The sequence below is a fragment of the Halichoerus grypus genome, chromosome 5 (genome assembly GCF_964656455.1).
Source record: "Halichoerus grypus chromosome 5, mHalGry1.hap1.1, whole genome shotgun sequence".
NCBI classification, from domain to species: Eukaryota; Metazoa; Chordata; class Mammalia; order Carnivora; family Phocidae; genus Halichoerus; species Halichoerus grypus.
In genome coordinates, this window is record NC_135716.1 from 40,673,146 (window position 1) to 40,701,114 (window position 27,969).

General features: G+C 40.2%; 1 protein-coding gene across 5 annotated transcripts; it reads right to left on the reverse strand.

Moving 5' to 3' along the window:
- Window positions 1–3,115: 3,115 nt before the first annotated feature.
- NDUFAF6 (NADH:ubiquinone oxidoreductase complex assembly factor 6) lies at window positions 3,116–27,967 on the reverse strand. Of its 5 annotated transcripts, none has more exons than XM_078072201.1 (10): window positions 27,771–27,893; window positions 26,393–26,590; window positions 21,584–21,683; window positions 19,938–20,060; window positions 15,921–15,977; window positions 11,215–11,317; window positions 10,058–10,191; window positions 9,529–9,630; window positions 5,685–5,741; window positions 3,116–3,259 (listed from the first exon to the last, which is right to left on the reverse strand). In XM_078072201.1, the coding sequence occupies exons 2-10, from the start codon at window positions 26,404–26,406 to the stop codon at window positions 3,131–3,133; spliced, it is 819 nt and encodes a 272-aa protein (XP_077928327.1). In that variant the 5' UTR covers window positions 26,407–26,590; window positions 27,771–27,893; the 3' UTR covers window positions 3,116–3,130. The 5 variants fall into 5 exon arrangements, with proteins under 5 accessions (XP_077928327.1, XP_077928328.1, XP_035941057.2 ...); XM_078072202.1 differs by having other exon boundaries at window positions 21,580–21,683; XM_036085164.2 differs by lacking the exon at window positions 26,393–26,590 and having other exon boundaries at window positions 27,771–27,967.
- Window positions 27,968–27,969: the final 2 nt, after the last annotated feature.

Genomic DNA, 27,969 nt, shown 5'->3' on the forward strand with positions numbered 1-27,969 from the left:
TTCTCAGTCCTCCTTACAGGTACAAACAGGATAATGCTTTCTTTTCAATAACTGCCTGCGTAATGTTTACAACTCTGTGGATCTTTCTGGACAAGGCAATCGGTTATTAGGCCAGTGTCTTCAGAGAAATCCTATTTATGTGAGCTAAAACAAATCCAAGGGCACTCAGGGATTTGGTGAAACGGGCAAAATATAAACTCCCAACTCTTTGATCTTCATTCAAAATGTTTCACTGGACCAGGGGACGTGGCCACATTTTATTCACAGACTTTTCTGAGAACTCTGGACATTACATTCTGTTTTTACTTACGTTAAAGCCAAAATATTAGGAGTCTTGCCATAGGCTATCCATTTTGCCTCCTGGCTTTTGTTCCTACTGCACCCTCAGCCAGGACCTCTCTACATCTACACCCCCTCCCCAAACTCTGGCTCCTACCCAACCTTCCTGACACTCTTCTCATGCCACATCCCCTGACCTCCAAAGTGGTGACGTGTCTCCCCTGTATATATCCCATGCCCGGCACTTAGTATCTATTTTAGTTGCCTATTTATTTCTCTCTCACCTAATTTGTAGTTGGAACTATACTTTTTAACCTTATTTGTACCTAAAATACATACAGTCATACTTACTTCTGAAAAAAGTTGTGCCCTTGAGCTTTTAAAGTTGGCAGTTTATTTTACAATCGCAAGAATGGTAAAAATACCTGGGTTGTGGGCTTTGGCGTTGAACACATGTGGGTTTGGCATCCAACTCCAGTTCTAACGGCTATGTGACCTTGAACTTAACATCTTGAGGCGGTTTCATCCTTTGGAAAGTAAAGACTTCCTTCTCTGTGACGATTAATGCATAAGGGTGCAGAGCTGTCACCTGCCCAAATTCATGCTCAGCTGAGTGTCAGCAGCTATTGTGCTTCTCAAGAGGAATTTAATTTTGTGAAAAGGAGACATTGAATCAAAAAGAGAGGAAGAATGCTGCCAGTTGAGTAGGAATTACTCAATACGTATTTTATGATATGCACTTTACCTACATTGAGATTAATCTGTAATTTATATTCAACATGTTATCTGTTGCTCTCCACCTATTCAATATCGAAATACATCTTAAATGGTCTGAAAATGTATCAGACTCCTTTAAAATGCTCAAATAAGAAGAAATTCAAAAAATGAAAGAGAATGTTGGCACCATCTAAGGGAGTGTCTTTTCTGCCGTGAAGTTAATAGTACAGTAAATGTCACTGCATAAGACCCCATTTTAATCTCTAGAAGACTGGAAACCTCGGCTCATCCAAATTTCTAAGCATCAAATTTAGAACGGCTTAGAGAGTATTTTGAAATTATTTACTTAATAGTAAATTGGTTTCTGAGCCAGTAAAGAATCCAGTAATCCACTTCTTGTTTAAACCCTTCTTTTTAAGACCCTTAGACAGGAACCCAAATGCTTAGTAGCTGATTGCTGCCAGAGTTAACCTGGGAAGATGCAAAGACGATGCTTACTGACAAAGAATGTCTCTAATGAACTCAACTCAGAATCCCAGGAGGAAATGTGTCCCATTTCCTTGTACTTGCCTCTTTTAGATAAGCTAAAAGGCCCTCTAAAGCCACAGAATTAAACAAGAGGATATTCTTTCGGCATCAGTATCAACCGAGACTATACTAACATATACAAGCACACTGCACGTTCACACGGGTATACATTTATTAATCTCTCATTTCTCTACTTGCTCTAAATCAGAAGCCATTCTAGGTGCTGCGGGACCCCAAGATGCATAATACAGTGCAGTTTTGCCCTCAAGCAGCTCCCAGTTTGAGTTTTATTTGCAACAATGTAGTCTTTTAAGCTATCGCTAGTTCACCATTGAAGTGGGCACTAATTCAAACCAAAGTAATTAGGAGAGAGGAGGTGGGGGGACAGAACACCAGAGGCGTGAGTGGGCAGCAGACAGGACCACTGAGAGGGCAGAAGGAAACGGGCATAATCCTGGTCTTGGGAGTCAGACTCGGAGTGCAGATCTGCCAACGAGCAGCAGTGTGCACAGGTGTGGTTTTTGCCGTTAGTATGTATTCGATGCTTGAAAGTTTTTAATTACTAAAACAATCCTTATTTCTTTTTAAAATATCAGATGAGAACACTGATGAAAGTATAGGGCAGAGCTTATCACTGGGAAGCTTAACTAGTATACTAGTTTTTTAAAAATGTAGTATTCCCCCCCTTTTTAAAGATGTTATTTGAGAGAGTGAGCGAGCATGCGTGGGGGAGGGGCAGAGGCCGAGGGAGAAGCAGACTCTGCTGAGCAGGGAGCCCCACGCGGGACTCGATCCCAGGACCCTGAGATCATGACCTGAGCTGAAGGCCGACGCTTAACCGACTGAGCCACCCAGGCGCCCTATAGTAACCCTCAATATGATTTCGGTAATATACTTTACATTAGTACACATTTTGTTAATACAGTTTGGGTCGTGATCAGGATAATGCTAAAGGACAGAGAGTAAAGCAGCGGGCTTTCAAGTCAGCCAGACCTAAAGTCAAATTAGGGTTCTAGCTCTGGACAGCCAGCTAGCTTACCTTAAGGAAGTTATTTTCTCATCATGGGTAAATTGTCAGAGTTGTAAAGGTGAAATGTTTGGGATATGAAGCCCTCACCATAGTGACTGACAGTCCTCAGTATTAACTTCATTCTCCGTGACCCTAAGGAAAGGCACTTCCTAGCTGGACCGGCCCCTCGAGTTGTGGCTGCTCCACGAGCACGCGGGGCTCACCTGAGCTCCCCACCTGGTCTCCAAGGGCGGGGGAAGGGAGGAGACAGTCCCTCTCCCTGCCCCCTGGTGGCTGAAGCTCGGCCTGCAGGCTCCGTGCAGCTGAAACCACAGTCCCTTGGGGGCTCCGACCTGACAGAGAGCACAGCACACTGGGTCCGGGCTGCCGGGGACCACGGGAGTGCCTGTGGCTCACTCTGAGCGGCGTTGTGGCGCCCTCGCCCCCCAGCAATGTCTCATCGATTCTGTGAGCCACGCACACCCAGCCTAAAAATCCGCTTTCTCCTCAAGTAGTCAGCTCCTGTTTTCTGTGAACAAGAACCCTAACCAGTATACTTTTGTAAAACTAATAAAAGAGCAGTGCCATAAAATTATTTTAATAACCTTTTCTCCATGACTGAATATACAATGATAATGGAAGTAACGTATTCTTCCGCTGTAAAGATGGGTGGAATATGTCAAAATCCACCTGTTGAATTTTCTTTAAGTAGTCCTCCAGAGCAACCTGGAAAAGGAGAATAATGGTCATGAGGTCACAGAATGGTTAAGGTTTTTAGAGAAACTAAAGAAAAATTTTAAGTATTAAGGCTATTTTAGTTTCCCTGAGATGGTCTTCTAGGTACTAAGAATTTAAATGAGAATTTTAAAAGGGAGAAAGAAAATAAAGACATCTAAGAAGTTTCTATTAGACCAGTAAAACAGCATCAGAGCTAGTACTAGAAATTTCAAGTCAATTCTGATCATAACTTTTAGAACGTAAATTTATTACAATCTGTTTTACACAAGATGTGTAAAAAATTAGAGAAATTATTGTTTGTCAGGTATTATTACTATATTCTGTAGAAAACAGAAGAGGTGTTTCCATCAAGGACACTGACCACCACCACCACCTCCCCCTGTACGAATGCATTGTGCCCTGAGGACGAGCTTAAGTTGTTTGTTAAAAAAAAATTATTTTGTGGAAAAGTTTAATGGGTCTCCATGTTCTTGTTAGAAAACAATTTGCAACCTGGGAGAACAACCACAGGTCCCTATAAATGTCACCCCACGCTTCCCCCATCACACAAAACTTGATTAAGCTTTCGTGGGGATCGGGGAGTAGGATGGAAAACAGTGGCAATGGACCGTGCTCTTTATTTTATGGTTTTCAGTTATTTTTATTAATTTGTACATTTTAAGTTTATTGCAATAACTTGATTAAACAGAGAAGCCACTTAGTTTTGCACTGCACAATGCTGAGGCACCTCTTGCCTTCTCAGTCCACGTGCACAGCACCCCCTAGTGTCTGCAGGACAAGCTGTGTGATCCCGCAGAGGCCCTGCTCTGGATTCGCTAGAATATCCGGATGAGCCAAAAGACAACAAAAGGGATTGTTATTTTCTCCCAGATTCTTCTCCTACATACACACACAGACAGACAAATGTACGTACAAATTTAGCATCTACATTTTAAACCCTAAACTTAGAGATGTGTACAACAGGAGATCCGTGCACAGCTGCTGTGTGTTGTATTAGCCAAAAACCTGCCAACAATCCAGGTCTTTGACAAAAAAAAAAAAAAAAGCACTAGTCACACAATGAAATGTACTGCAGTGAAATGTGTGACCTAGAAGACATACAGGTATGATCCATTTTTATAAAGCTCAAAACGAAAACTAAACAGTATGTTGTTTAGGAATATATAAAACGGGGAAGAGCCCTTTTGGAATAAAAGCAACAGAATAATAAATTCAAAATTCAGAGAGCTATTTGGGGGAGGCAAGCAGAGGCAGGGGGATGAGATGGGGGAAAGCACACAAGTGTGGTTTGATGGTGACATTCTCGCTCCTGGATTGAGTGGTGAGCTCATGGGTGTTCGTGACATTATGCTTTAACACGTGCACACATATATAGATAGACCATATTCATTTGTACATATCAAATATTAAAACTTTTAGAAGAGAATGAGAAAGAAAAAAACTTTGAAGATATTTTAATATACTTTCACATGTTCTCTCTTTTTTTTGGAAAAAAGAGCTCATGTTATTCATAACGTTCTGTAACATGTGATAAATAGTTAATATTTTGTGATCAACTTTCCATCTCTAAGGATTCTATGTTCATTTTAATAGTTTATAGTATCTACTTATAAGGAATAGTTAATGAAATTAAGGTGCCGGCACATGATAGAATATCATATAGCCATTAAATATTGTATTTATAAATATTTTTAATGATGTCGCTAGATGCTTGATAAGTAGAACAATGACATATAAAGTGTGATTTCAACTATACACAAAAATTCATTGAAAATAAAAAAAGAACAGAATAAGCAGTGGTTATGTCTGGGTCCCGGCATTATAGGTGATTGTTCTCTCCTTCTCATTTTTTTTTTTATATCATCCAAATCTCTGTTCTGAGGATGTAGTTTTTACAACTAGGAGAAAATTCCATTAAAATACAGAAGAAACGTGACCTCCGAATCAGAGCTCAGCTGGACATTCACAAATAAGGATTTGATCCAAAGGAAAGTCTGGCTAATGGTGTGTGTGTACACGTACACACACACACACACACACATAGACCTATGCAGTCTGGTGACTTGTGTACACACACACACACACACACGTACACACACACACGCACACACCCATACAGACCTATGCAGTCTGGTGACTCGTGTACACACACACACACGTACACACACACACACACACACACACACACACCCATACAGACCTATGCAGTCTGGTGACTCCACTCACCTGCCCCAGAAACACAGGCACGGCTGTGACCAAAAGCAGAACGTAACGAACAAAACCCACCAGAAGGGAGGGAAGCAAAAACAAAGTCCCACGCTAAAGAACTGCACTGGGAACCTTACAAAATAGAAAAAGAGATCACACACATCTGTTTCATTAATTCAACAGCCTTCTCTGTTAATCTACTTACCGTCTGAAGAAAAGCAGGAAATGCTCTCACAGGAACACTTTTCTGGAAGGACCTAGCCTACAAAGGAAGACAAAAGGAAACTGGTTTCAAATGTAAATATTTCTGGAAATAAACACTCTGCCTCTAAAAATGATCACAAAGCAACACTACAAGTTTAACAGCACAGCTAGGGCCTCTCTCAAAGGCAAGAAAATAGCTCTCTTGCCAATTAAAATTAATTTCTTAAGCCTAAAGGACTCAGGAAAAAGTACTTTAATAAGAATCCCATTCTTTCTTGCAGACTGGCTTTGGCCTTTTCCAGCTGCCTTATAACATCTTACAACCCTGGCCCTGTAGCTCTGTAGCGAGGGGGGAAGGAAGAAATACTTGCACTCACAAGTCCCGGCACCGCCCTAGCTTAGATGGTGGGCATGTCCTGGTTACGTGAACTTAAGAGCCTCCTAACTGATCTCCTGCCTTCATTCTCAACCTTTTGTTCAGTTCACTCAGGCAGCCAAATGAACGTTCTTAGTCACTATTTTATTTTTACTTTCTTTAACTTAACTCTCTGAGATACACCAAGTCTTATGTCTTCATTTTGGAGTTCCAGGGCCTCCACATCTTGGCTCCAACTTCACCTATTCCACCTAAGTCACTACTACCCTGGACTGTGAAGCCCTGATGCACTCACACTGACGCCCAGCATCCTGCACTCACCACGCCCGCTCTTGTCTCCAGGTCTTCGTTCATACTGCCAGACGTTGCCTCTACTTCCTGACACTTTTACGGCCTGCACTCTGGTTTTACCCTCAGCTGTCTACTAAAATTGCTCTTTTCAAGATCATCCAAGATTTACTTAATCACCATACCCTTCTTTTCAACCTCTCTACAGCATGCAAAACTTTAATATTCCCCTTTCTTAGAATCTTCTCCTCCCTTGGTTTCCAAGAGACTGATTCTTAGTGCACCTACTTCTTTGATCACTAATAAATGGCCCTTCTTCCTAATAAATGGCCCTTATTCCTTTGACCTGAGAGGCGGAGGTGGGCCTCGGGTTCTGCCCTTGGTCCTCATGTCTAGATGTACATTCTCCTTGATACCATCCACACTTAGAGCTTTAACCACAGGTTTTCTATGTGGATGACTCCTAAATCTCTATCTCCAGTTCTGACCTCCCTTCAAAGTCACAATCCAGCCATCTTCAATAGCCTGTCTCCCTAGTGTTCTCGAATCCCCTTAAATTCAGTGATGTCCAACAGCTGGTCCAGAGGCTACTGATCAGCACCAGCACCCCACTGCTTCTTTTCACTGTAGTCTCTGAATGGAACCACCACTACCTAAACTTGAACTCTGCAGCCTTCCCTCTTCCTGATCCTGCCACAACCCAATCTGACATCGAGTCTAGTTGATTCCACCTCTGTTGTGTGTGTGTGTAAATCTATATACACATCTACCGTCTCTACGTCAGATCCTCTTTCTCTCTGTCCTAAATAAGCCTCCTAACTGATCTCCCATTCCCCAGATTTGTCTCAAACACTGCTGGCCAGGTTCTCCCATGTGCAACACGACTGTCCCTGCTCTACTTGATGGTGACAATGAGGAAACATGTCACTTACGATATGCCAGGCACAGTTATGAAGTCTTTATGCTAACCCATTTATCCAAATCACAGCCCTTTGAGTTAGGTACTAATATAACCCTCTTTCCCAGAGGAGGAAACTGAGGCACAGAGGTTAAGATCACATGATTAGTAAATTGCAGAGCTAGGACTGAAAGTGAGGTTCCGGCTCCAGAGTCTGCACTCTCATCTCCCGTGCTCCAGTGCCTCTCCAAAGCCTCCCAAACTCCATACTTCAGTCCTTCAATACTCTTCTCCAAACCTGTTTTCCAGGGCCCTAGTTCACATAACCTACAAACTAGTAGTTTTCAAATGTGGCTGTTTAAAATCATTTGGAAATTTTAATTCCTGGCCCCATCCCAGACTGACTGTATCTCCAGGGGGTGAGGCCTAGGAATCTGTATTTTTCAGGTGCCTTAAGTGTCCATCAACTGGCGACTATTCAGGTTCCAAGGTTCCAACACAGGGCTTTCCTGATTTAATGATTCTGTTGTGTTCTCAGATCTTACCTAAAACTCTGCTAGTTTTAAGTAATTTCTCATCTAAAGTCCCATGTATTTTATCTACACCGTGCTTCAGGAAATTAAAAAAAAGATTAAGATAGACTCTTCGCCTTCAAAAAGCTTACAATCTGATTACCTATTTAATATTTCACAAGTATTTACTGAGTGCCTATAATGTACCAGGCACTTTAGATGCTGAAGAAATACAGCATAGAACCAAAGTCACTTACATTCTATGAGGTGGGGACGCATTAAACAAACTTTTAGTATGTCAGGTAGTAAAAAGTCCTAAGCCAGGTAAAGGGACTAAGGGTGATGGAAAGGGAGGATGTTATTTTATTTTTTTATTTTTTAAAAATATTTTTATTTATTTATTTGACAGAGAGAGACACAGTGAGAGAGGGAACACAAGCAAGGGGCGTGGGAGAGGGAGAAGCAGGCTTCCCACCGAACGGGGAGCCCGACGCGGGGCTCGATCCCAGGACCCTGGGATCATGACTTGAGCCAAAGGCAGATGCTTAATGACTGAGCCACCCAGGTGCCCCGGGAGGATGTTATTTTAGATACAGTGGCCAGGAAAGATCTTTCTGATAAGGTGATATTTAATACTGACTATGGGGTTGGGGTGGAGGAGTTGGGGGGTGGAGAGCATCTTCCAGGCAGATAAACAGCAAGTACAAAGGCCCTGAGATTTGCAGGTAAATGACAAGTCTTTAGGATCCACTGAAGCTCAAAAAAAAAAAAAGGGAGGTGGGATTCACAAGAAGAACCAGGAAGAAATAGCATCATGAGAATCAAGGAATAGTTCCAGGAGAATCGGGAAGGAATAGCATTATTGGAATAAAGGACATAGTTTCAAGAAAGGGGGGGTTGCGTGCGCCTGGCTGGCTCAGTCAGTGGAGCACGTGACTCTTGATCTCAGGGTTGTGAGTTCAAGCCCCACATTGGGTGTAGAGATGGCTTAAAAATCTTAAAAAAAAAGAAAGTGGGGGTGGGGGGAGTCAACAGAAGACAAGTTACAGTTTGAGAAACCATGAAGAACTAACTCTTAGGAATCACCGAAAGTGGTATGCAGGAGAAATCAGGAACCAGTTTAGGTCAGGGAATCAAGGGAAAAAGATTTTAGAAAGTTTCAAGGAGGAAAAAATGTCTGTGGTGTCAAAAGCGGAAAGAGTTAATGTGAATGAGAGTTTTAGGTGCCATTAAACGTGGCAATAAGGAGATTATTTAGTTGTGCTTATCAGAGTAGGCGGGAGGGAAGCGAAATGAGAGCATGATGGACAGTGCCAGGGTGATGCTGGCCTTGAGGGAATGATGAATACGGACCACTTACTCACAAAAGTTTAACTGGGAGGGGGAAATGAGCCACAGAAGGGTCCACAGGCTGCCCAGAAAAGGGGCGAATTATCAGGCCAGCTGCAGACACTGAGACCATGAGCCCCCGGGAAAGGAGCCATCAGCCCTGGCAAGGCAGAGAAACAGCCTGTCCCCTGCGAGCGAGAGCTGGTGGGGGCACAGAGCAGGCAGGGGCTCAGCGAGGAAGCTGAGGAAGGATGTGTTCATCCGCTGAGAAGGAGAAAGTGGGACCATAAAAAACTGGAGAGAGTTCACAATCGTCCCTGAGATAAACCTACTGGGATTTCAGGGAGAAGCGGAATGAAGGCTGGGGACCATAACCACGCTCTAGCAATGGCCACGTCTAGAATGGCTGTCTCCCAAATGGTCCGGCAGAGAGGCTACTTACGTGCTTCAGGTGCAAGTGTGCCTGGCCAGCAATGTCATATATCACATCTCTCACGTTTTTATCCTGGCTCTTCCGTACAAAATCCTCTTGTGAAACCCCGTGCTGTGTGGGAAAATACGTATCACGTTAGGAATCTAAAGGCACACTTTAACTTAGTTCAAGAAAAACAGGTGATAGGATAGTATGTACAGTATAATGCCTGTTCTGCTTTGAACATATACGTAGATGCACGTGTGTGTACACACACACACACACACACACACACACACACTCCTAGAAGAATATGCAACAAGATGTTAATTAACCACCGCTGCAGGTAGAACAAAATTATACAAGCAAGAAAACAAACATATGTATCCCTCAGAGCCCAAAGTGCCTGACTGATAAAATTCTGGCTAACCGGAGCCAAAAGGCAATCAGCATTCATTTCAAAGCAGTTATTTGAATAGATGAAGCAAAGAACCAAGACACCACGGCCCTCCCCGAGTTCCTGAGGTAAATCATGAGAGGAAACAAGTAACAGTCTTACCAGCATACAAATATCCATGGGAAGGAACACCCTTCTTCTGCTTCCATGATAGGGCGTTGCTCTCAAGCAAGTCACAATGCCCTGGGCTTTTCCAATGTGACTTGCAGCATGATCTGCATGAAGATCCTTTACACCTATGATTTCAGAAATTAAGCAACAGGGCTGCTCTTTACTCCTTATATGCACAACAACTCAATAGAAGCAGCTTGGAGAAACCACCTACGCATGGAAAAGCAGGTGCTGATCCTATGTTTTATATCTGAAAAACAGGACTTCTTTGAGCAAAACTGGGCATGAGAACAAGCTGACTGTTTACCAATGAACAGGTTTCCGAACCTCAACTTTTAAATAAAAAAGTCTTCCTCGGACTACAGCACACCGAGAACACATTTGGAATTTTAATCAGCTGTCTTGGAAAACCATCACAAGTCTTCCATTTCTTCTCCTCCATGCAATTTCCATATGACCTCATTTTAAATATACGCCTCACAAACATTCTGCTCTTTGCTCCCTCCTTTCATTGTGTTGGCAAACATGTCACCGGGTGTACAGGCAAAAGAGGCTTGGGAATCTCAATAGGGACTTGTGTTATTCCTTTAGGGTGACATAAAGATATATGACCTTCTTCAAAAGAGAGGCTATTGTCTTTGGTCCAAATAATTTCCTCATTACAATAAGACTTCACCAACTTAAAGTCAGGTGAGGAAAAGTATCAACTAAATTTATTTATTTTTAAGAGGAAAGAAAAAGAAAAATCTCATAAAAACTTTGAGAAATGCAGTGTTATATTTTCTACTCTTTTTTTTTTTTTTTTTTAATGTAGGGAAGTATTATTGACAGGAAGAGTCAGGCCCCAGGCCTTCCAAATTGTAGGAGACACTTAAAAAAGAAAAATCATCTGCAATTACCAGAGTATTAATCACAGTATTCCCATGAGGCAGCTAAAGTACTTTTATGAGAGCCTGAGTATTGTGATTAGTCTGTACTCCAAAGAAAGCTATATATTCCCCTTCTTGTTTAAAAACAAAAAAAAACTTCCTTTATTGGTGGTGCAAAGAAAAACTTCAGTGTTAAACTAATCAGACTGTCAAATAATGAGTCAAGTCTGAAGGGTATTTTCTTTGAAAAAGAGAATTATAAAACAGAAAAAAACTTACCCAGTATTTCTAGTGTTAAGTAAAGAAGAGAGCTCTGTGTGTTTTCAGCGTAATTTTCCAGTTCCTGGATATTACGATATGCTCTGTCATCCAAATTTTTTTCCTACAGTCAAACAAAATGCAAATAAAGTTTGATGAATTGTCAATATTTTATAAAGAAAAGGCACCATTGTTTTTGCCCTAAAGAACTAATAAAGAATAAAAAAATTAGTATATATTGTTTAGTACACAATAAGTTTAAAATTAAAATATTAAAGTCCTACACGTTCAATACTTACAAATCACCCCTCAAAATAATACCTTGGGAATAATGTCAGCGTACAAATCACACAGACATGGGGTTAGTTTAATTTTTCATTCCTTTGAAAGCCCAAGGAATCATGAGAAACAGAACTGAGTTCTCACTTAAGCACCTTAGACATTATCTTCTTAATCCTAAAAACCTCTTCCCAAAAGATAAGGAATTAATGCTTTTTCCACGTGGCAGATGAAGAAACTGAGTCACAGATACATTAAGTAATATGCCCGAGGTCACATAGCTAATAAGTGGTAGGGACAGGATTCAAACCCATATATTTTAACTGTTAAGTCCATGTTCTTAATAAAGAAAAGGTGCCTAGAAGAGGAAAGGAGATCATAACCAGCCCCCACACCCCAAAGAAACCATGTTCAATAAAGTAACAGGGATGATTATGTTACCTGATCACACTATATTCCAGAAACAGAAAAATGTACATCTCAGAGCAAGAACATCTAGCTACTTTTATAATAATACATTTACAAAGACTCTATTGCTAAGGAAACATACTCTTTCCTCTTTTTTTAATCAGAAGAAAATGGCACCAGCAATGATCCCAGGGAAAAAAATTATGTCTTATCTTTTACATTTTTAAAAAACTGAGACTTAATTCACATACCATAAACTATATCCTTTTCAAATGTACAATTCAGTGGTAACGTATATTCACCAAGTTGTACAACCATCACCACGATCTAACCCCGAGATGTCTTCCCCGCCTCAAAAAGAAACCCTGTACCCATGAAGCAGTTACTTCCCATCTCCCCCTTCCCTCATCCCCCAGCAAACCACTCATCTACTTTCTGTCTCCATGGATGTTTATTCTGTACGTTTTATGAAAATGCACTGATACATGGGGCGCCTGGGTGGCTCAGCTGGTTAAGCGTCTGTCTTCGGCTCAGGTCATGATCTCATGGTCCTGGGATCGAGCCCCGCATCGGGCTCCCTGCTCTTCGGGGACTCTGCTTCTCCCTCTGCCCCTCCCCCCTGCTTGTGTGCTCTCTCTCTCTCAAATAAATAAAATCTTTAAAAAACAATGCAGGGATACGATATGTAGTTTTTTGTATCTGGCTCCTTCCGGTTAGCAGGTTTTCAAGGTTCATCTGTGTTGGGAGCATGTATCAGTACCTGTTTTTTTTTTTTTTTTTTTGGTGAAAAAACTTAGATTTAGCCAGCTGGACTCAGTTTAGATGATTCCAATTTTGTTGGCAACATCCAAAGCATCACAGTCAGGAGCCAGCTGAACATGCCTTCTTCTCTCCATCAGGCCCGATCAAGGTGTTGACCCTGGCCAGGTCAATGCAGAGCTTCTTCACAGCCTGTTCGATCTGGTGCTTGTTGGCCTGGACATCCACAAGGAACACAAGTGTGTTGTTGTCTTCTATTTTCTTCACGGCTGACTCAGTAGTCAGGGGGAACTTGACGATGGCATAGTGATCAAGCTTGTTTCTCCTGGGGGCGCTCTTTCGAGGATATCTGGGCTGCCTTGGCAGACACGGTGTCTTGGGTCGTCAGAATGTAGGTGACATGCAGATCTTTTTTGTGACTGTGGACGCCTTTCAGCACCACTTTCTTGGCCTTCAAAGCCTTTGCTTTGGCTTCGGCTTTGGGAGGGGCAGGGGCTTCCTTCTTAGCCTTCAGCACCATCTTCGTAAAAGGGATTTCCAAGGCCAGTACCTGATTCTTTTTAACTGAAGAAATTATTAATAATATTCCATGTATGGATATGCCACATTATGTTTTTATTTACTCATCGATAGACTCTGAGTTGTTCTCACTTTTGGACTGTTATGAATAACGCTGCTATGAACGTCTGTGTGCAAGTTTTGTGTGGACACATGTTTTCGTTTCTCTTGCGTATAAATATAGGAGTGAATTGCTGGGTCAATGGCACCTCTATGTCTAACTTTCTGAAGAACTGCCAAACGGTTTTTCCAAAGTGGCTGCACCATTTCCTATTCCCATCAGCAATGTATGAAGGTCTCTAATTTCTCTGTATCCTCACCAACACTCGTTATTGTTCATTTCTTTTATTACAGCCATCCTAATGAGTGTAAAGGAGTCATTTATTCTGGTTTTGATTTGCATTTCCCTAATGAAAGTCATTTGTAGATCTTCCTTGCAGAAATGTTTACTCAAATCCTTTGCCCAATTTTAAATTGGTTATTTGTCTTTTTATTGTTGAGTTATAAGAGTTGTTTACATATTCTAGATACTTGTTCCTTATCAAATACATAACTTGCAAATATTTTCTCCCATTCCATGGGCTGCCTTTCACTTTCTTGAAATTTTTAATTTTGTTGAAGTCCAATTACCTGTTTTTTCCTTTTATTGCTTAGGCTTTTAGTATCGTATCTAAGAAATCACTGCCTAACCTACAATCCCAAAGATTTATGCCAATGTTTTTTCCTAAGTGTTTTACAGTTTTAACTCTTACATTTAGGTGTTTGACCTATTTGGAATTAGTTTCTGTATATGGTGTTAAATAGGCATCCAAATTCATTTCTTTGCATGTGGATATCCAGTTGTCCTGGCATTATTTGTTGAAAAGGCTATTCTTTCCCCATTGGATTATCTTCACACCCCTGTCAAAAAAATCAATTAACTATAAATATATGGGTTTATTTCTGGACTCTCAATTCTCTGCCATTGATCTATATGTCTATGCCATGCCAATACGCCATAGTCTGATAATTGTAACTTTGGAGCTAATTTTCTTCTTTTTCAAGATTGCTTTAGTGATTCTGGGTCTCTTGCATTTCCATATGGATTTCAGGATCAGCTAGTCAATTTATGCAAAAAGGCAGCTGGAATTTTTATAGGGATTACATCGAATTTAAAGATCAACGTGGGAGACTGACCCCAGTCTTTTACTCTTAAATATCCCTCCCTACAAATGCCAAATGTTATTTTCCATTAAACCAAAAAGTCATCTCTGTCTTTACCTCATAAAAACACAAAACACCTTTGGTGCTTGGGTGTCTCAATCAGTTAGGCCTCTGACTCTTTGTTTTGGCTCAGGTCATGATCTCATGATCTCAGGGTCATGAGATTGAGCCCCCCCCCCCCAACAAGCTCCACACTCAGTGGGGAGTCTGCTTGAGTCTGCTTGAGATTCTCTCCCTCTTCCTCTGCACCGCCCCCCCCACACACGTGCACATGCACTGTCTCTCTAAAATAAATAAATCGTAAAAAAACAAAACAAAACAGAAAACACCTGAAAAATAGATCTTTTTAGTGCCAATTAACTCCGTAGGCCAACTGAGCAATTTTTTTTTAAATGCTGAATCATTATCTCCCATTTTGGCTTGTATTATAATTACTATAGCCTATGGTTATTAATGGGTTGTAGCCAAATAAACTAAACTTAACATTTTCATGACAACAGTATGTGATAAATATCAGGCTGATGAGAACACTGAGCCAACAATGTGTCAGAAAGATTATATAAGTTAGCCCAGGACAGACAGCAATTTGCATGCTTGGTTGGACCTAGAACTCAGTTCTTAGAATGTAGTATAGTACTCCATTCACTAGAACCATCAGACTTTCCTTACTGCCTCTACTATCTGGATAGAGATCCAAATACTAGGTGTACATAAAAGTATGTGCATGACTGGGGCGCCTGGGCGGCTCCGTCGTTAAGCATCTGCCTTCAGCTCAGGTCATGATCCCAGGGTCCTGGGATCGAGCCCCGCATCGGGCTCCTGCTTGGCGGGAAGCCTGCTTCTCCCTCTCCCACTCCTCCTGCTTGTGTTCCCTCTCTCGCTGTGTTTCTGTCAGGTAAATAAATAAAATCTTTAAAAAAAAAAAAAAAATATGTGCACGACTACTCAAGTTTTGATGATATTAAGGAATTATCTGTCATTTTTTAAGGTATGATCATTTATTGTGGGTATGTTTTCTAAAAGCCTTTTTTAAATCTTTTCAAGATACATATACATTTGCAGATTGACTAATATGATATCTGGGGTTGGCTTTAAAATAATCCTGTAGGGTTTAATGAGAGGAGTTGGTAGAATATAGATGAAACAAAAGTAGACATGTGTTCATAGCTAAAGCTGGGTTACAGATACATGAAAGTATATTACACTATTCTTTCTACTTTTGTGTAAGTACGAAAATTTCCATTAAAAAAAAAAACCAAAACCCACAAACCAGTAGCCTGTAGGTGTGCACACATTGCCTCTGCCTGGGTGCTTGTGTTTGCCTGTCTGACTCCAGACACGGGGGCAGGGGGCTGAGGTGGGTGGCACGCAGTGAGGGAGAATGGACAGAATGGCCCAGTCCTCTAAAAGTGTCCTTCCTCCAAAATATAATACACATATTAAGACATTTCCTCCCTGAGGAATTAGCTTACAGATTAAAAAGGAAGAAAACACTTAAGACTTGAGCAATTTCAACTTACTCTTTCATCAATGATTTTCATAAGCCATCTTTTGGTCAGATTATGTCTTTTGACAGTCTAAAAAAACAAGAGTGTTGTAAATTTTTAGAAAGTACTAGAACTGACTTCAGCAGACCTGAATAAAATAAACAAACCAAATACAAAACTAGGTAAGGAAACATTTGTAATAACTCATCACCAGATAAACAGCCATGTTAAAGAAATATCAGGGGAAAAGAAAATGTCCCTAGCAAACATTTCAAAACATTTCCAAGTACAGATGATACATCCAAAACATTTCCACTAGACTTTTTTTCTTATGCTACATGATGCGTCTTGACTTCTATGCTTCTTTACCCCACATAAACGTTTTTCCATAGGATAAAAATTCTACTTAGTGAAAATAACCACTTCACCAAACATGAAAAGAATAACTAAAGGTCTAAAGAAAATAATCCACAGGGCACAGTGTTATCTTAGCCAACAAAGACACTCAGTAGGAAAAAGCACATCTCTCAGATCCTCTCAGATCATGGTCAGCAGTCCCATTCCTCCCAAAGGAAACGAGACTCTGGAGAAATGGGTGATTCCAGAGCCGGGGCAGGGGAGATTCAAGGTGATCCTAGAATATTTTACTGTGCCAGAATATAGAAAGTGCCCCCAAAAGTGATGGGGGTGCACGTTATAAGGACACAGGAGCCAGTTTGAAAGGGCTCCCACTATCCAAATCTGGGCCAGTTTGAACACCAAAATAATTAAGTATAGTAATGAATTATAAACTACTGGAAAAAATAGGAATTCATGAGTTCATAGCAATAATTAATAAACAAATAAATAAACACAGGGGATTGAGAGCTCTTCCTCATGGCAGAATGCCAAGTGCCAACCAGTAATGTTGACGGAGTGCTAGAGTCTGGAAATTATCATTTTGCAATCATCAAAGGTAAAGAGTGAATCAGACAAGAACCATCAATGAATGCTAAGTTTAGGAAGAAACTGATGAGGAGGAAGATACATGCATAGTCTTAAAGTCAATTACTTTGTAAGAGGAATTATAATTATAGACTGGGAAAACCAGGCAACACCTTGACCAGGTAATGAAAATTAACAATGCCAATAAAAGACAGATGGACAAAGTGTGCCTCCAGACATGACACCCTGAGAACATGTTACCTTCACAGTATTCTGGCCAAACACACATAAACCGAATTAGTCATGAGAAAACATCAGACAATACCAAAATGAGGAATACTTTAGAACAGCAGGGGGGAAGGGGCTATATACTCTTCAAAAATGTCAATGTCTTAGAAGACAAAGAGAAGCTATGGAAATGTTCCCGATTAAGCAGGCAAAAGAGACATGACAACTAATACCTGACCCTAGACTGGATCCAATACTGGACGGGGAAAAATACTATCATAGACATTACCAGAGAAACTGACAAACATGGAATATAAATGGAAAATTAGATAGAAGTATTATATCAAAGTTAAATTTACAAAAGTCAATAACTGTTCTGGTTACAGAAGAGCATATCCCTATTCTTAGGAAATACTCATTTAAAGTATTTAGGGATAAAGGGCCATGATGTATATAACTTCCACTCAAGTGATTCAGATAAAAATTATGAGTGTGTAAATGCACACGTTGCATGCACACACACACAGCACACATGCACATGTAAGTGAGCACTGCACAAATCATTAACAAATAGGATAAAATGTTAACAGGTGAATCTGGATATAGCTTATAGAAGTGTTCTTTGTACTATTTTAAATTTTGCAACCTTTCTGAAAGTTTGAAATTATTTCCAAGTAAGTTTTAAAAACATTGTTTCCTTATCAAGTCAACAATGAGGTATGTTTTCATAATAAATAAATATGGTAGTGAAACAAAATTTTAGGACTATCCCATACTCCACCTAAGACTCTAAGATGTCACGATACTAAAATGTAAAAGTTAGCATGCTCATCAACACACATCTATGTGACAAAGGGTGGAAGCAGGGAGCACAGAGCCCATTTTGCTCGGCAGGAACCTAACAGAAGCTCCAAGTGCTGCATGGCCTTGGCTGCAAAGTGCTCTCAGCCCTGCCATTATTACATGGTAGGACTCCCCACAGGTCTCTCCCCAGTCCCAGGAATCAGCCTGGGATTCCTCAGTCATACAGAATCCTCATATTGCTTTATTTTGTACATGTCTAAGTGGAGTGAGGCATATTTGATCTTTGCAACCACCATCAAGCACCATTCCTGGTACATAAAGTACTCAAGAAATATTTAACCACTGAAAGTCAGATTCCTGTTTACTCAAGGCTGAACCCATACTGGCTGCTGTTCCTTGACTGCAAAATATAATTCTTCCGTCTGATTCTGGAGGAAATCAGAGATCAAGGTAAAAAACAAGTATTTAATAAGAAGCTGAAAATCTGCTGAATAAAGTATCAACAATTTTGGAAACAGATGCCAAATAGAATAATAACCTTGGCTATAAACATAAATTCAAACTGCAACTAACATTAATACACGGAGAAATGAAGAAGCCCATACGAAATATATATGTAATCATAGATATGCAACTATTTTGTACCCTAAAAGCACCAATGAATCGCTGTGGCAGAAAAGTGCTCTCTGAACAACACGCTGTCACTCTTTCCCTATCTAATCTTCTAAAAGAACCTGCCCCTCTCCAAAGAACCAATGGAAGGTTTTACTGGACAGTGGCCCAATAAGCATACGCTCCAGCAGAATGGGGAGGAGAGAACATGCAGTGGGGACAACTGCTCTGCACACTACCTGCTTCTTTCAAATATTCATATTAACTTCAACACTGGTCATATCAGAAAGCTGCCCAACAGCAATCATCCAAATTTAAGCGGCTATTAAAATTGGACAAATTGGCACATGTGTAAACATTCTACAATTCAGATACGTCCTCTGGGTTTTTTTTAAAGAGAGGCCAAGAACAAGATAAATTTGTGTTGAAGGAATCTCTGGTCTTCCATGATGTTTCCTGACAAACGCCAGGACCTTCAATGCAAGTCTTAGCATAAACCCCCACTGCACTGATGTTTGTGTATAAAATCATTGTTTTTCTAGGCTTTAGAGAAACTTTTCTTTAAACGGAGTCTCCAAGGTTGAGGTTCTTAAAGTGAGATGAACAGAGGTAAACAACTAATCTAATACTCATAGCTTCCCATCCACTTTTTCTTCTCAGTCCCCAGTTGTGGGGGGCCTGGCTTTCCATCCTTACTGGGGCTCTGTGAAGTCAATCGGGGGCCCAGGAACGGGGTGTGCCTCTGCTGGTGGGCAGACCTGAGAAGAGGTGCAGGTCAGGTCTGTTCGGTGGCTCCGTCACAGAACCTGTCTTTTGGCACTCATGACACTACAGTGGGGACACAGATCATTGACAAAAGACACTTAATTCCCTTCCTTCAGTCATGGTGTAGCACATTTCCAAACTCTGCAGAGCTGTGCATGAAACTATTCGCTAGATCCATCTAGCTACCCAAAGAATTCTCTAGCCCATAGGTTTCCATTCTCTAATGCTTCAAATTCATCAATGAATATGCAACTCTATCAAACTCAACAAGACAGTTTTATATTTGTGTCTGGACAATGGTGAGGGCAAGTCTCCCTTCACCAAAGATCAGTATGTGTTTTTCTACAGCCCACAGTATGGATTGGAGCACTGGAAGAAGGAGGTGCTGGGCAGACAGAACAGACAATTAACCTGCCACTGCTTCAAAATTTGTGGGGCTTAATTTCTACAGCAAATATGTGGAAAATAAATACATCACTTATAACGCAAAGAGACCAAATTCCTTTTTTTTCCTTTAATAAAGAAATTCACTAAAGATCTGTGCAAATTATTAGCAGATGATTTTAAATTCTTTGTCAAAACTAACAGAGCTCTGAACATTACATGATCCTGAGATTATTTTCAGGATAGATTCCCCATCGCCACTAGCCAAACTGTATGCACCAAAAGGTATGCTCAAATAACACTTAAAAATTAAAAGTAGCATTTTGTTTTTACCTTCCATAGCTCGAGGGCCACAGGCTGCTGGGGTGGGTTGTCACAGTATATGTCATCCACTGTTTTTTTCCAAAACGCCATTCTCATCAGTCCAATTGTTTTCTCAGAGACGGAGTCCTTAACCTGTAAACAGCGTTCAAAAACCTTAATAAATGCACTCTTCACAGTCTCAAAATCAGTATCTGTGACTGCATAATCACATAATTCAGCCAAAAACGAAGTTTAGTTCTTTACATTTAATTTTTCCTTGAAGCTATATATCAATTAAATTGTTGTCATTAAGAGTTTCCTAAGTAACCTGCAAATTACTTCCAATATCTTCAAGGTTTGCATTCCAAAATAAGAGATTTCTTCTAGAAATAAATTGTAAGAAAAAAAACGGGGGCGGGGGGACATTTAGATTAAAAGAAATTTGATAGAGGAACCAGTTGCAGTATGTGGAGTTTATCTGAATCCTGATTTGAAGAGAGACAACTGGGAAAAATCTGAACACTGGATGTTTAATGATATTAAGGAGTTATTAAATTTTTAATGTATGACAATGGTATTATAGTTATCTTTTTAATGAGTTATCTTTTAGAGATACATACTGAAATATTTACAGATGAAAAAATTTATCTGAGATGGAGGTGAGGATGGGGTAGGTGGGGATAGAGAAGAAAAATCAAGATTGGCCATAAATTAGTAACTGGTGGAGCTGGGTGATGGGTTTATGGGAATTTATTATAATACACTCTCTAATTCTATATATGTTCAAAGTTTTCCATAATAAAAATTTTTTTTAAAATAAGTGGAAGAGAAGAAAAACAATCTTCATTGGATTAGTGATGGTAAAATTATGTCAAGTGTGGAGATAAACCTAGGAAATAGAACCAGGGGCTTTCTAGAGGAAGCAGGGAAGGAAGTAACATGTATCAAATGTCCAAGAGTGTGAGGCCCTTTACTAGGTTCTGTCCCAGAGATTATCTGATCGCAGTCCTCACCACAAACCCACAGGGTCATTACCAATATACATATTTACAAATAGAGAAATTATGGCTCAAAAAAGTCGTAGTTTATCTCATGCTCTGCATGCTCACAGCTCTTATAATGGAACCAGAAGGGTATGCAAAAGATTATGGGTGAGGGGAGCATCTGACTACAAAGAGGCACATGAGGGAATTTTGGGGGGTTGATAGAATTTTTCTTTTTTCATGACTATGGTGGTGAATGCATCACTCTATGCATGTATGAAACCTACAGAACTGTATACCACAAAAAGTGAATTTTACTGTATGTACACTTAAATAAACTCATTCCTTTACTAAGTAATTTTTTTCTTTTTTTTTTAGAGAGCAAGAGAGAGCACACATGCAAGCAGGGAAGGGGTGGAGGGGGAGGGAGAGAGAGAATCTTAAGCGGACTCCACACTCAGCGAGGAGCCCTACCCAGGCTCGATCCCACAACCCTGATATCATGACAAACATTAAGTTTGTTAGCTAGTTTATTTTTGGAATTGAATTGGTTAAGTCTAAATAGCAGGACAAAGAAATCACCAGCAGAGACCTTATGCCCATCTAAGTTATAACTATTTCTTTATTGTTCAGCATTAAACACATTTTATCACCATTTTTGCAAATAATTTTTTAAGGTATTTTAATACCAGCCTGAGCCAGTTCCACATTGAAGGCCCTCAGTGCAAAAGCAGAGCTTCTGGATTCTGCAGGGAGCAGGAGAGAACATAAATAGCCTTCATAATCTCGTTTCCTATAACAAACAGGCAAAAAAAGACAGTCACTTTTCACTTTCTAAACTGTACACACACACAAAAATGCTGACTAGAATTAACTGGAAAAAAAAAATCGAGGCTTCAATTCAAAATAGGCCTGAAATTTCTTATATTTTATACTTGTTTCCTTAAAATTACAAAAAATGTATCTGCCCCCAATCCCAGACCAGTTAAAAAGAAATAATCTCTATTAATTTATTTGGATTTATATAGTACTTATAATTTTTATTGTTTCAGAATCACTTTGGTTTTAATAAGAATTCAAATGATCTACTGAGGTAGAAATCAAGAAAGCAATACCAGCAAGTACTGGTACGAACTCACAGTTTTTAATACATAGATAAAGACACAGATAAGACATAAAAACAGAAAATAATATGGAGCGTGTGGGTGTGTGTGCCTGGGCGTACACTTATGTGTCCTAGCAGCATCTGCTGAGAGAGCCTAGAAGCAATGATATCCCCCAAGCCCCCAGTATCCGTGAACACACCTAACACCTAGATCTTTGGTTCCTAAGTACCATTCTCCACTGGAAGAAACTAGGGCTCATTGGAGGAGGAACTAAGTCAGGGCTGGGGCAGGGAAAATACAAGATAAGCCAGAAACATCTTCCTGGACAGAAAGTAATGAAATATTCAGAGTGGAGGGACTTGTCAAAATGACAAAGAAACTGGCCTGACAAAGTTCTCACTGACTAAGTCTGGGACAATCTGAGCATCAAAAAAAATAATGATAGGGGCGCGTGGGTGGCTCAGTTGTTAAGCGTCTGCCTTCAGCTCAGGTCATGGTCCTAGGGTCCTGGGATCGAGCCCCACATCGGGCTCAGCTTCTCCCTCTCCCACTCCCCCTGCTTGTGTTCCCTCTCTCACTGTGTCTCTATCAAATAAATAAATAAAATCTTTAAAAAAAAATGATAGTAACAGATTGTAACAGAATGCTGTAAGCCCACACCAATATAAAAGAATGGATGAATAGGAAGAGAAGGAAACTTGACAGAAGTACAATGCCAACTGATAAATCTAGAAGACATGCTGAAAAAATTTTAAATAATCATTGGATAACTATCAAGTAACAATTCAGTCAAAAATCATCAATTAATATCTTAAAATGTTAAATGGGTGAAAGTTTGATAAAAACAGATGTTGACATACCTGTGAAGAATATCCTCACAAAATACATGTTACTAATTAACCTTCTTATTAACTAAATTTACAGGGGAGAAACCCAAAAGATACCTTTTCAACCAAGTAATAAAAGGTTCACACCACAGAAATAGGATAATCAACATCATGTGCTTCCTGAAACGATACTGAGAAAAACACAGCATGGCTTCTGTAATATTCCTGCCAAAAATGTATAAATCACAAGGAACATTAAACCCAACTGAGGAAAATTCTACATAGTAACTGGCCTGTTCTCTTCAAAAACTGTCAAGCTCATGAAAGATAAGGAAAGACTGAGAAATTGTTCAAGGCTGGAGAAGACTAAAGAGATTTGACAAATGTAGCATATGATCCTGGATGCATGAAAATCATAATCGAATAATCAGCAAAATTTGAATGGAGTCTGTGGATTCAATGGTAATACTGGATTGATTTTAATATCCTGATTTTGATGGTTGTACTATAGTTACATGGAAGAGGGCCCTTGTGTGTATTAAAAAATACATACCAAGGGACACCTGGGTGGTTCAGTCGGTTGAGTGACCAACTTTTGCTTTTGGCTCAGGTCATGATCTTGGGGTTGTGGGATCAAGCCCGACGTCAGGCTCTGCACTTGGCAGGAAGTCAGCTTAAGATTCTCTCTCTCTCCCCCTCTCCCCCACTCACACGTGCACTCTCTCTCTCTCTCACTTGCTCGCTCTAAATAAATAAATAAATCTTAAAAAAAATACACACCAACATATTAAGGGGAGGGAATGGGGCATCATGTCTACATCTTATTCTCAAATGGCTCAGAATGTTAACAATGAGGGAATTTGGATGAAAAGTATATTGGAGCTCTGTGTATTATCTCTGTAATTTCTGTCAATTTGAAATTACTTCAAAATAAAAAGTTTAAAACGATATAATCCTTATTATATACATCATAGGATGACTGCCTATCGACAAGGCTACTTTCACGATAATACATTGGAACTTTAATATAACATTATTTCCTATAAAACAGTAATCTAAATAAAGGGGGTCCAACCTCCTTCCATGGAGTTTAGGTACTGAAATTCAGACTACTCCCACATTTCAACTGGTTCACTTTTTTTTTCAGTTTAATTTAATTTTGTTTTTTGAGAGAGAGAGAAAGAATGTGAGCAGGAGGGAGGGGCAGAGGGAGAGAGAGAGAATCCCAAGCAGGCTCCATGCTCAGTGCAGAGCCCGACTTGGGACTTATTCTCACCACCCTGAGATCACCACCTGAGCCGAATTCAAGAGTTGGACGCTCAACTGACTAAACCACCCAGGCACCCCTCAATTGGTTACATTTTGTTGTCTGCCTAACAGAGAACTTAAACCTCTTCTAGTCGCACCCTTCACAATTTCCTCCAACTTCCACATAAACGAAAGGAAGCAATAATGACAAGTAACCCTACTATCACAAAATAGCCCTACTAAAAAAATCTCACCCTAAGTGGTTGCAGCTACAAAATGGACAGTGTGGGCAAAACAGCTCTATAACTTCTACTTTTAAATACATATAGATATATAGATATATTTTAAATTTTAATATAAAAGTCTCTGAACTTCAAAACTGTTTAAAACACTAGGATGTTAATATGAAACAGTGAGAAAATAGTGACTAGGAATAAGACTACAATCTTAATTTCCATTCAAGTAGTTGACAGAAATGATACCGGACACATCTATTTCCTAATTTGCAAAATGAGGCTTGATAACCTGTTTCATATCTCCTAAAAATAATCAATATGTGAAGTACTTCAGGTTTCTTACAGGGAAATGAAAAATGACACACTAGTATGGTAACAACCTTTGGGAAATAAGATACTCTACAGAGAAGGGTTTCCCTGTAAAGTTGTTTTTTTTTTTTAATTTTAATTTAAAATTTTTTAAATTTTGGCTGGAAATTTTTCTAAACAATATTACCAACCTCTTTACACTGAGTAAGATATACTGACTATTTAACCATTTCTTCATCACTCAGGATCATTGTTATAAATACCGATTATGGGTAGACAAGGGTATCTTAAGTAGCCAAACAAGGTCCAGTTATTGGAGAACTGTTCCAGATAGTGAGAAATTCCATACTATGATGGTTTTATACAGCAACAGGGCCAAAAACCTTCCATTCATTCATTCACTGTAACATTTATCCAGTGCCCACTATGCACCAGCAGTGTGCTAGACATTAAGGTATAGATTTCAGTCTGGTAGAGAGAGGCAGATATATGAAAAATAAGCACATCTGGTGTTAGGATTGCTGTGCTAGTTCTAGTTCCATGGACTGTGCCATCAAGGCACAAAAAAGTGGTTCCCCGGTGTGGCTGTGGGAGAATGGAGAACAGGTACACTTTCAGACATCACCACTAGCACCTCCTTACCTCCTTATAGCGCTAATCCCAAGGCCTGAGGCAGCCTTGGGGTTCCTCAAAACCATACCCCCAAGAAACCTAGCTAAATTAGGTTTGAGATAGTCCCAGGAACCTAGCCTCCCAGCAGAGCTCTGCCTGGCTAACCTGAACTTCTGGCCTGGTATCTTTTTTCAGTATTTGGAGGCCTTACATAAGATACATGTCCAAAACAACCCTGCCCAGATCATTTCAGAGGCCAAATCCTGCAAAGATTAATGGACAATCAGAAACTAGAAATTGTAATCTTTCTAAAATCTTTCTAGGGGCACCTGGGTAGCTCAGTTGGTTAAGCTACTGCCTTCGACTCAGGTCATGATCCTGGAGTCCCAGGATCAAGTCCTGCATTGGGCTCCCTGCTCAGCAGGGAGTCTGCTTCTCCCTCTGACCCTCCCCCCTCTCATGTGCTCTCTCTCTTCTCTCTCTCTCTCATTCTCTGTCTCTCAAATAAATAAATAAAATCTTTTAAAAAATAAAATCTTTCTAAACAAAACAAATTTTGGTTTTTATTTAAAAACTACTACAGCAAACAATGAATCATGGAACACTACATCAAAAACTAATGATGTAATGTATGGTGATTAACATAATAATAAAAAAATAATAAAAATAAATAAAAATAAAAACTACTACTGTGCATATGTTATATGCCAGCATTTTTATATACATCGTTGCATTTAATCCTCATAACCAGGCTATAAAGTAGGAGTAGAAATTTACAAATGAGGAAATAGCTGAATCTTAATGTGAGTAACTTTTCCAAGCAATGGACCTAGGATTAATAAACTCAGATCAGGTCTGCCTGCAAAATCCAGGCTTTTTAATAAATCCCTAGAGTCAAAAGCATCCATTCCACTCAAATACCTATATGGACAGTTTAAATATCTGCCCATTTGTAAATATATATTTGAGAAAACTGTCATGTGATACCCTAGAACAGTATGATCATTTTATATACATACTATATATATGTAGTATATATATACACACTATATATGTAGAAATATATACTACATATATGTAGTAATATACATGTAATATATGTAGTATATATACTACATATATATAGTAGTATATATGTAATACAATGATCATACTATTACTTACATATAATAATACATAAGAAATTAGGAAGAGTGAGGGTGCCTGGGGGGCTCAGTCAGTTAAGCGTCTGCCTTCAGCTCAGGTCATGATTCTGGAGTCCCGGGACTGACCAGGGAGTCTGCTTCTCCCTCTCCCTCTGCTCCTCACCTCCTCATGCTCTTTCTCTCGCTCACTCTCTCTCTCAAATAAAATATATAAAATCTTAAAAAGAAAAAGAAAAGAAGGAAGAGTGATTATTCACCTCTAGATAGGGAAGGTAGGCCACTACAGATGTCAAAAATTGCACTAGACAAGTGGATATGGGTGGTAAACATTTTGGCAACTTGTGTCTTTTTATCATCAAAAAATGATAACTTTAAAATATATAAAAATGAATATAACTTTTTAGCAGTTTTGGCTTTTACAAGCTCTTATTGCTCTGATTTCCACTATTGTTATCTTGTTTCAGTTATAAGTAATCAACAAATAGAGTGGGGCAGGAGCATTATTTTTAAAAGTGATAAAAAACAAAATTCTGAAATGCATGGGAATTCTGTTTTGTTACACTACACTGTGCTACAATGAAATTAAAAAAAAATTGGATTTATTAGCCCAATCAAATCCAAGGTAGCTTAATGATCCTCGCACTTCTTAGAAGTTAAGACCAGGTACTTTGAGCATTTCACCACTGTTGTAAATCAAAGGCAGCGGAAGGGCAGCAGGGCCTAAGCCACTGGTCTTTGCAGTCAGGCCCAATTCCAAGGCTGGAGCCTGCCCAGATCCACTGGTCACCTGGTGACCTGATTCATCTAACTCGACTGCACACACGATTAACAGCGACTGCCATGTGCCAAGCCCTTCTGGTGTTACCAGGGTGAACAAAATTGTCATCAGGCCTTGACTTTATGAGACTATTCTACTGATCTCAGGTAAATTCCCTAATCTCTCGAAACCTTCGTATCCTCATCCATTAAATATGATAATAATGGCTTATATTGTACTCACTGTGCCCTTGCTTTGTGCCAGGCATTGTTCTAAACGCCTTAATCCTCAAAACCCTAACTGGTAGGTCTACATTTGTGCGTCACAATTTGTAACGAAGAGTAAGTAAATTACTTGTCCTTTGCATAGTGCCTGACACGTAAGAACTCACTTAGCTAAAAATTACTAGTCGTCTGTCAAATTTTTAAAAGGTGTGCATGCAGTACGTTTAACTAGGTAAAAATTAAGTTTCGGTCAAGGTGACAGACAAAGGAGTTTTGCCACAATTCTGTGACCGGCGTGAAAGTTCCCGTGGCCTCACTCCCCGCCAACCGGAGCGCAGCAAGGCGACGGTCCGCTCGCCCCGGCCGGCCCCGAGTCGCGCCGCGCCCACCCGGGCCCCCTCGGGCCGCTCGCTCACCGCAGCAGCTCCATGCAGTAGCGGTCGGCGCCCGAGGCGCCCGATCCGCTGGCCGCGGCCACGCTCCGCCCGGACCCTGCGGGCCCCGGGAGCCGCCGCGCGCGCGCCCCCAGGCTCCGGGGCGGCCGGCGGCGGCACAGGCCGGCAACGCCGAGCCTCAGCGCACCGCAGGCGGAGCCCAGCACGGACGCCGCCATGA

Coding starts and splice junctions, on each gene's coding strand:
- NDUFAF6 (XM_036085164.2), bottom strand. CDS start 27,967: ATGGCGGCGTCCGTGCTGGGCTCCGCCTGCGGTGCGCTGAGGCTCGGC. Junction 5,742..9,528: donor CACACTTGCACCTGAAGCAC/GTAAGTAGCCTC, acceptor CTTCCTTTGTAG/GCTAGGTCCTTCCAGAAAAG. Junction 3,260..5,684: donor TTCCTGCTTTTCTTCAGACG/GTAAGTAGATTA, acceptor CTCCTTTTCCAG/GTTGCTCTGGAGGACTACTT.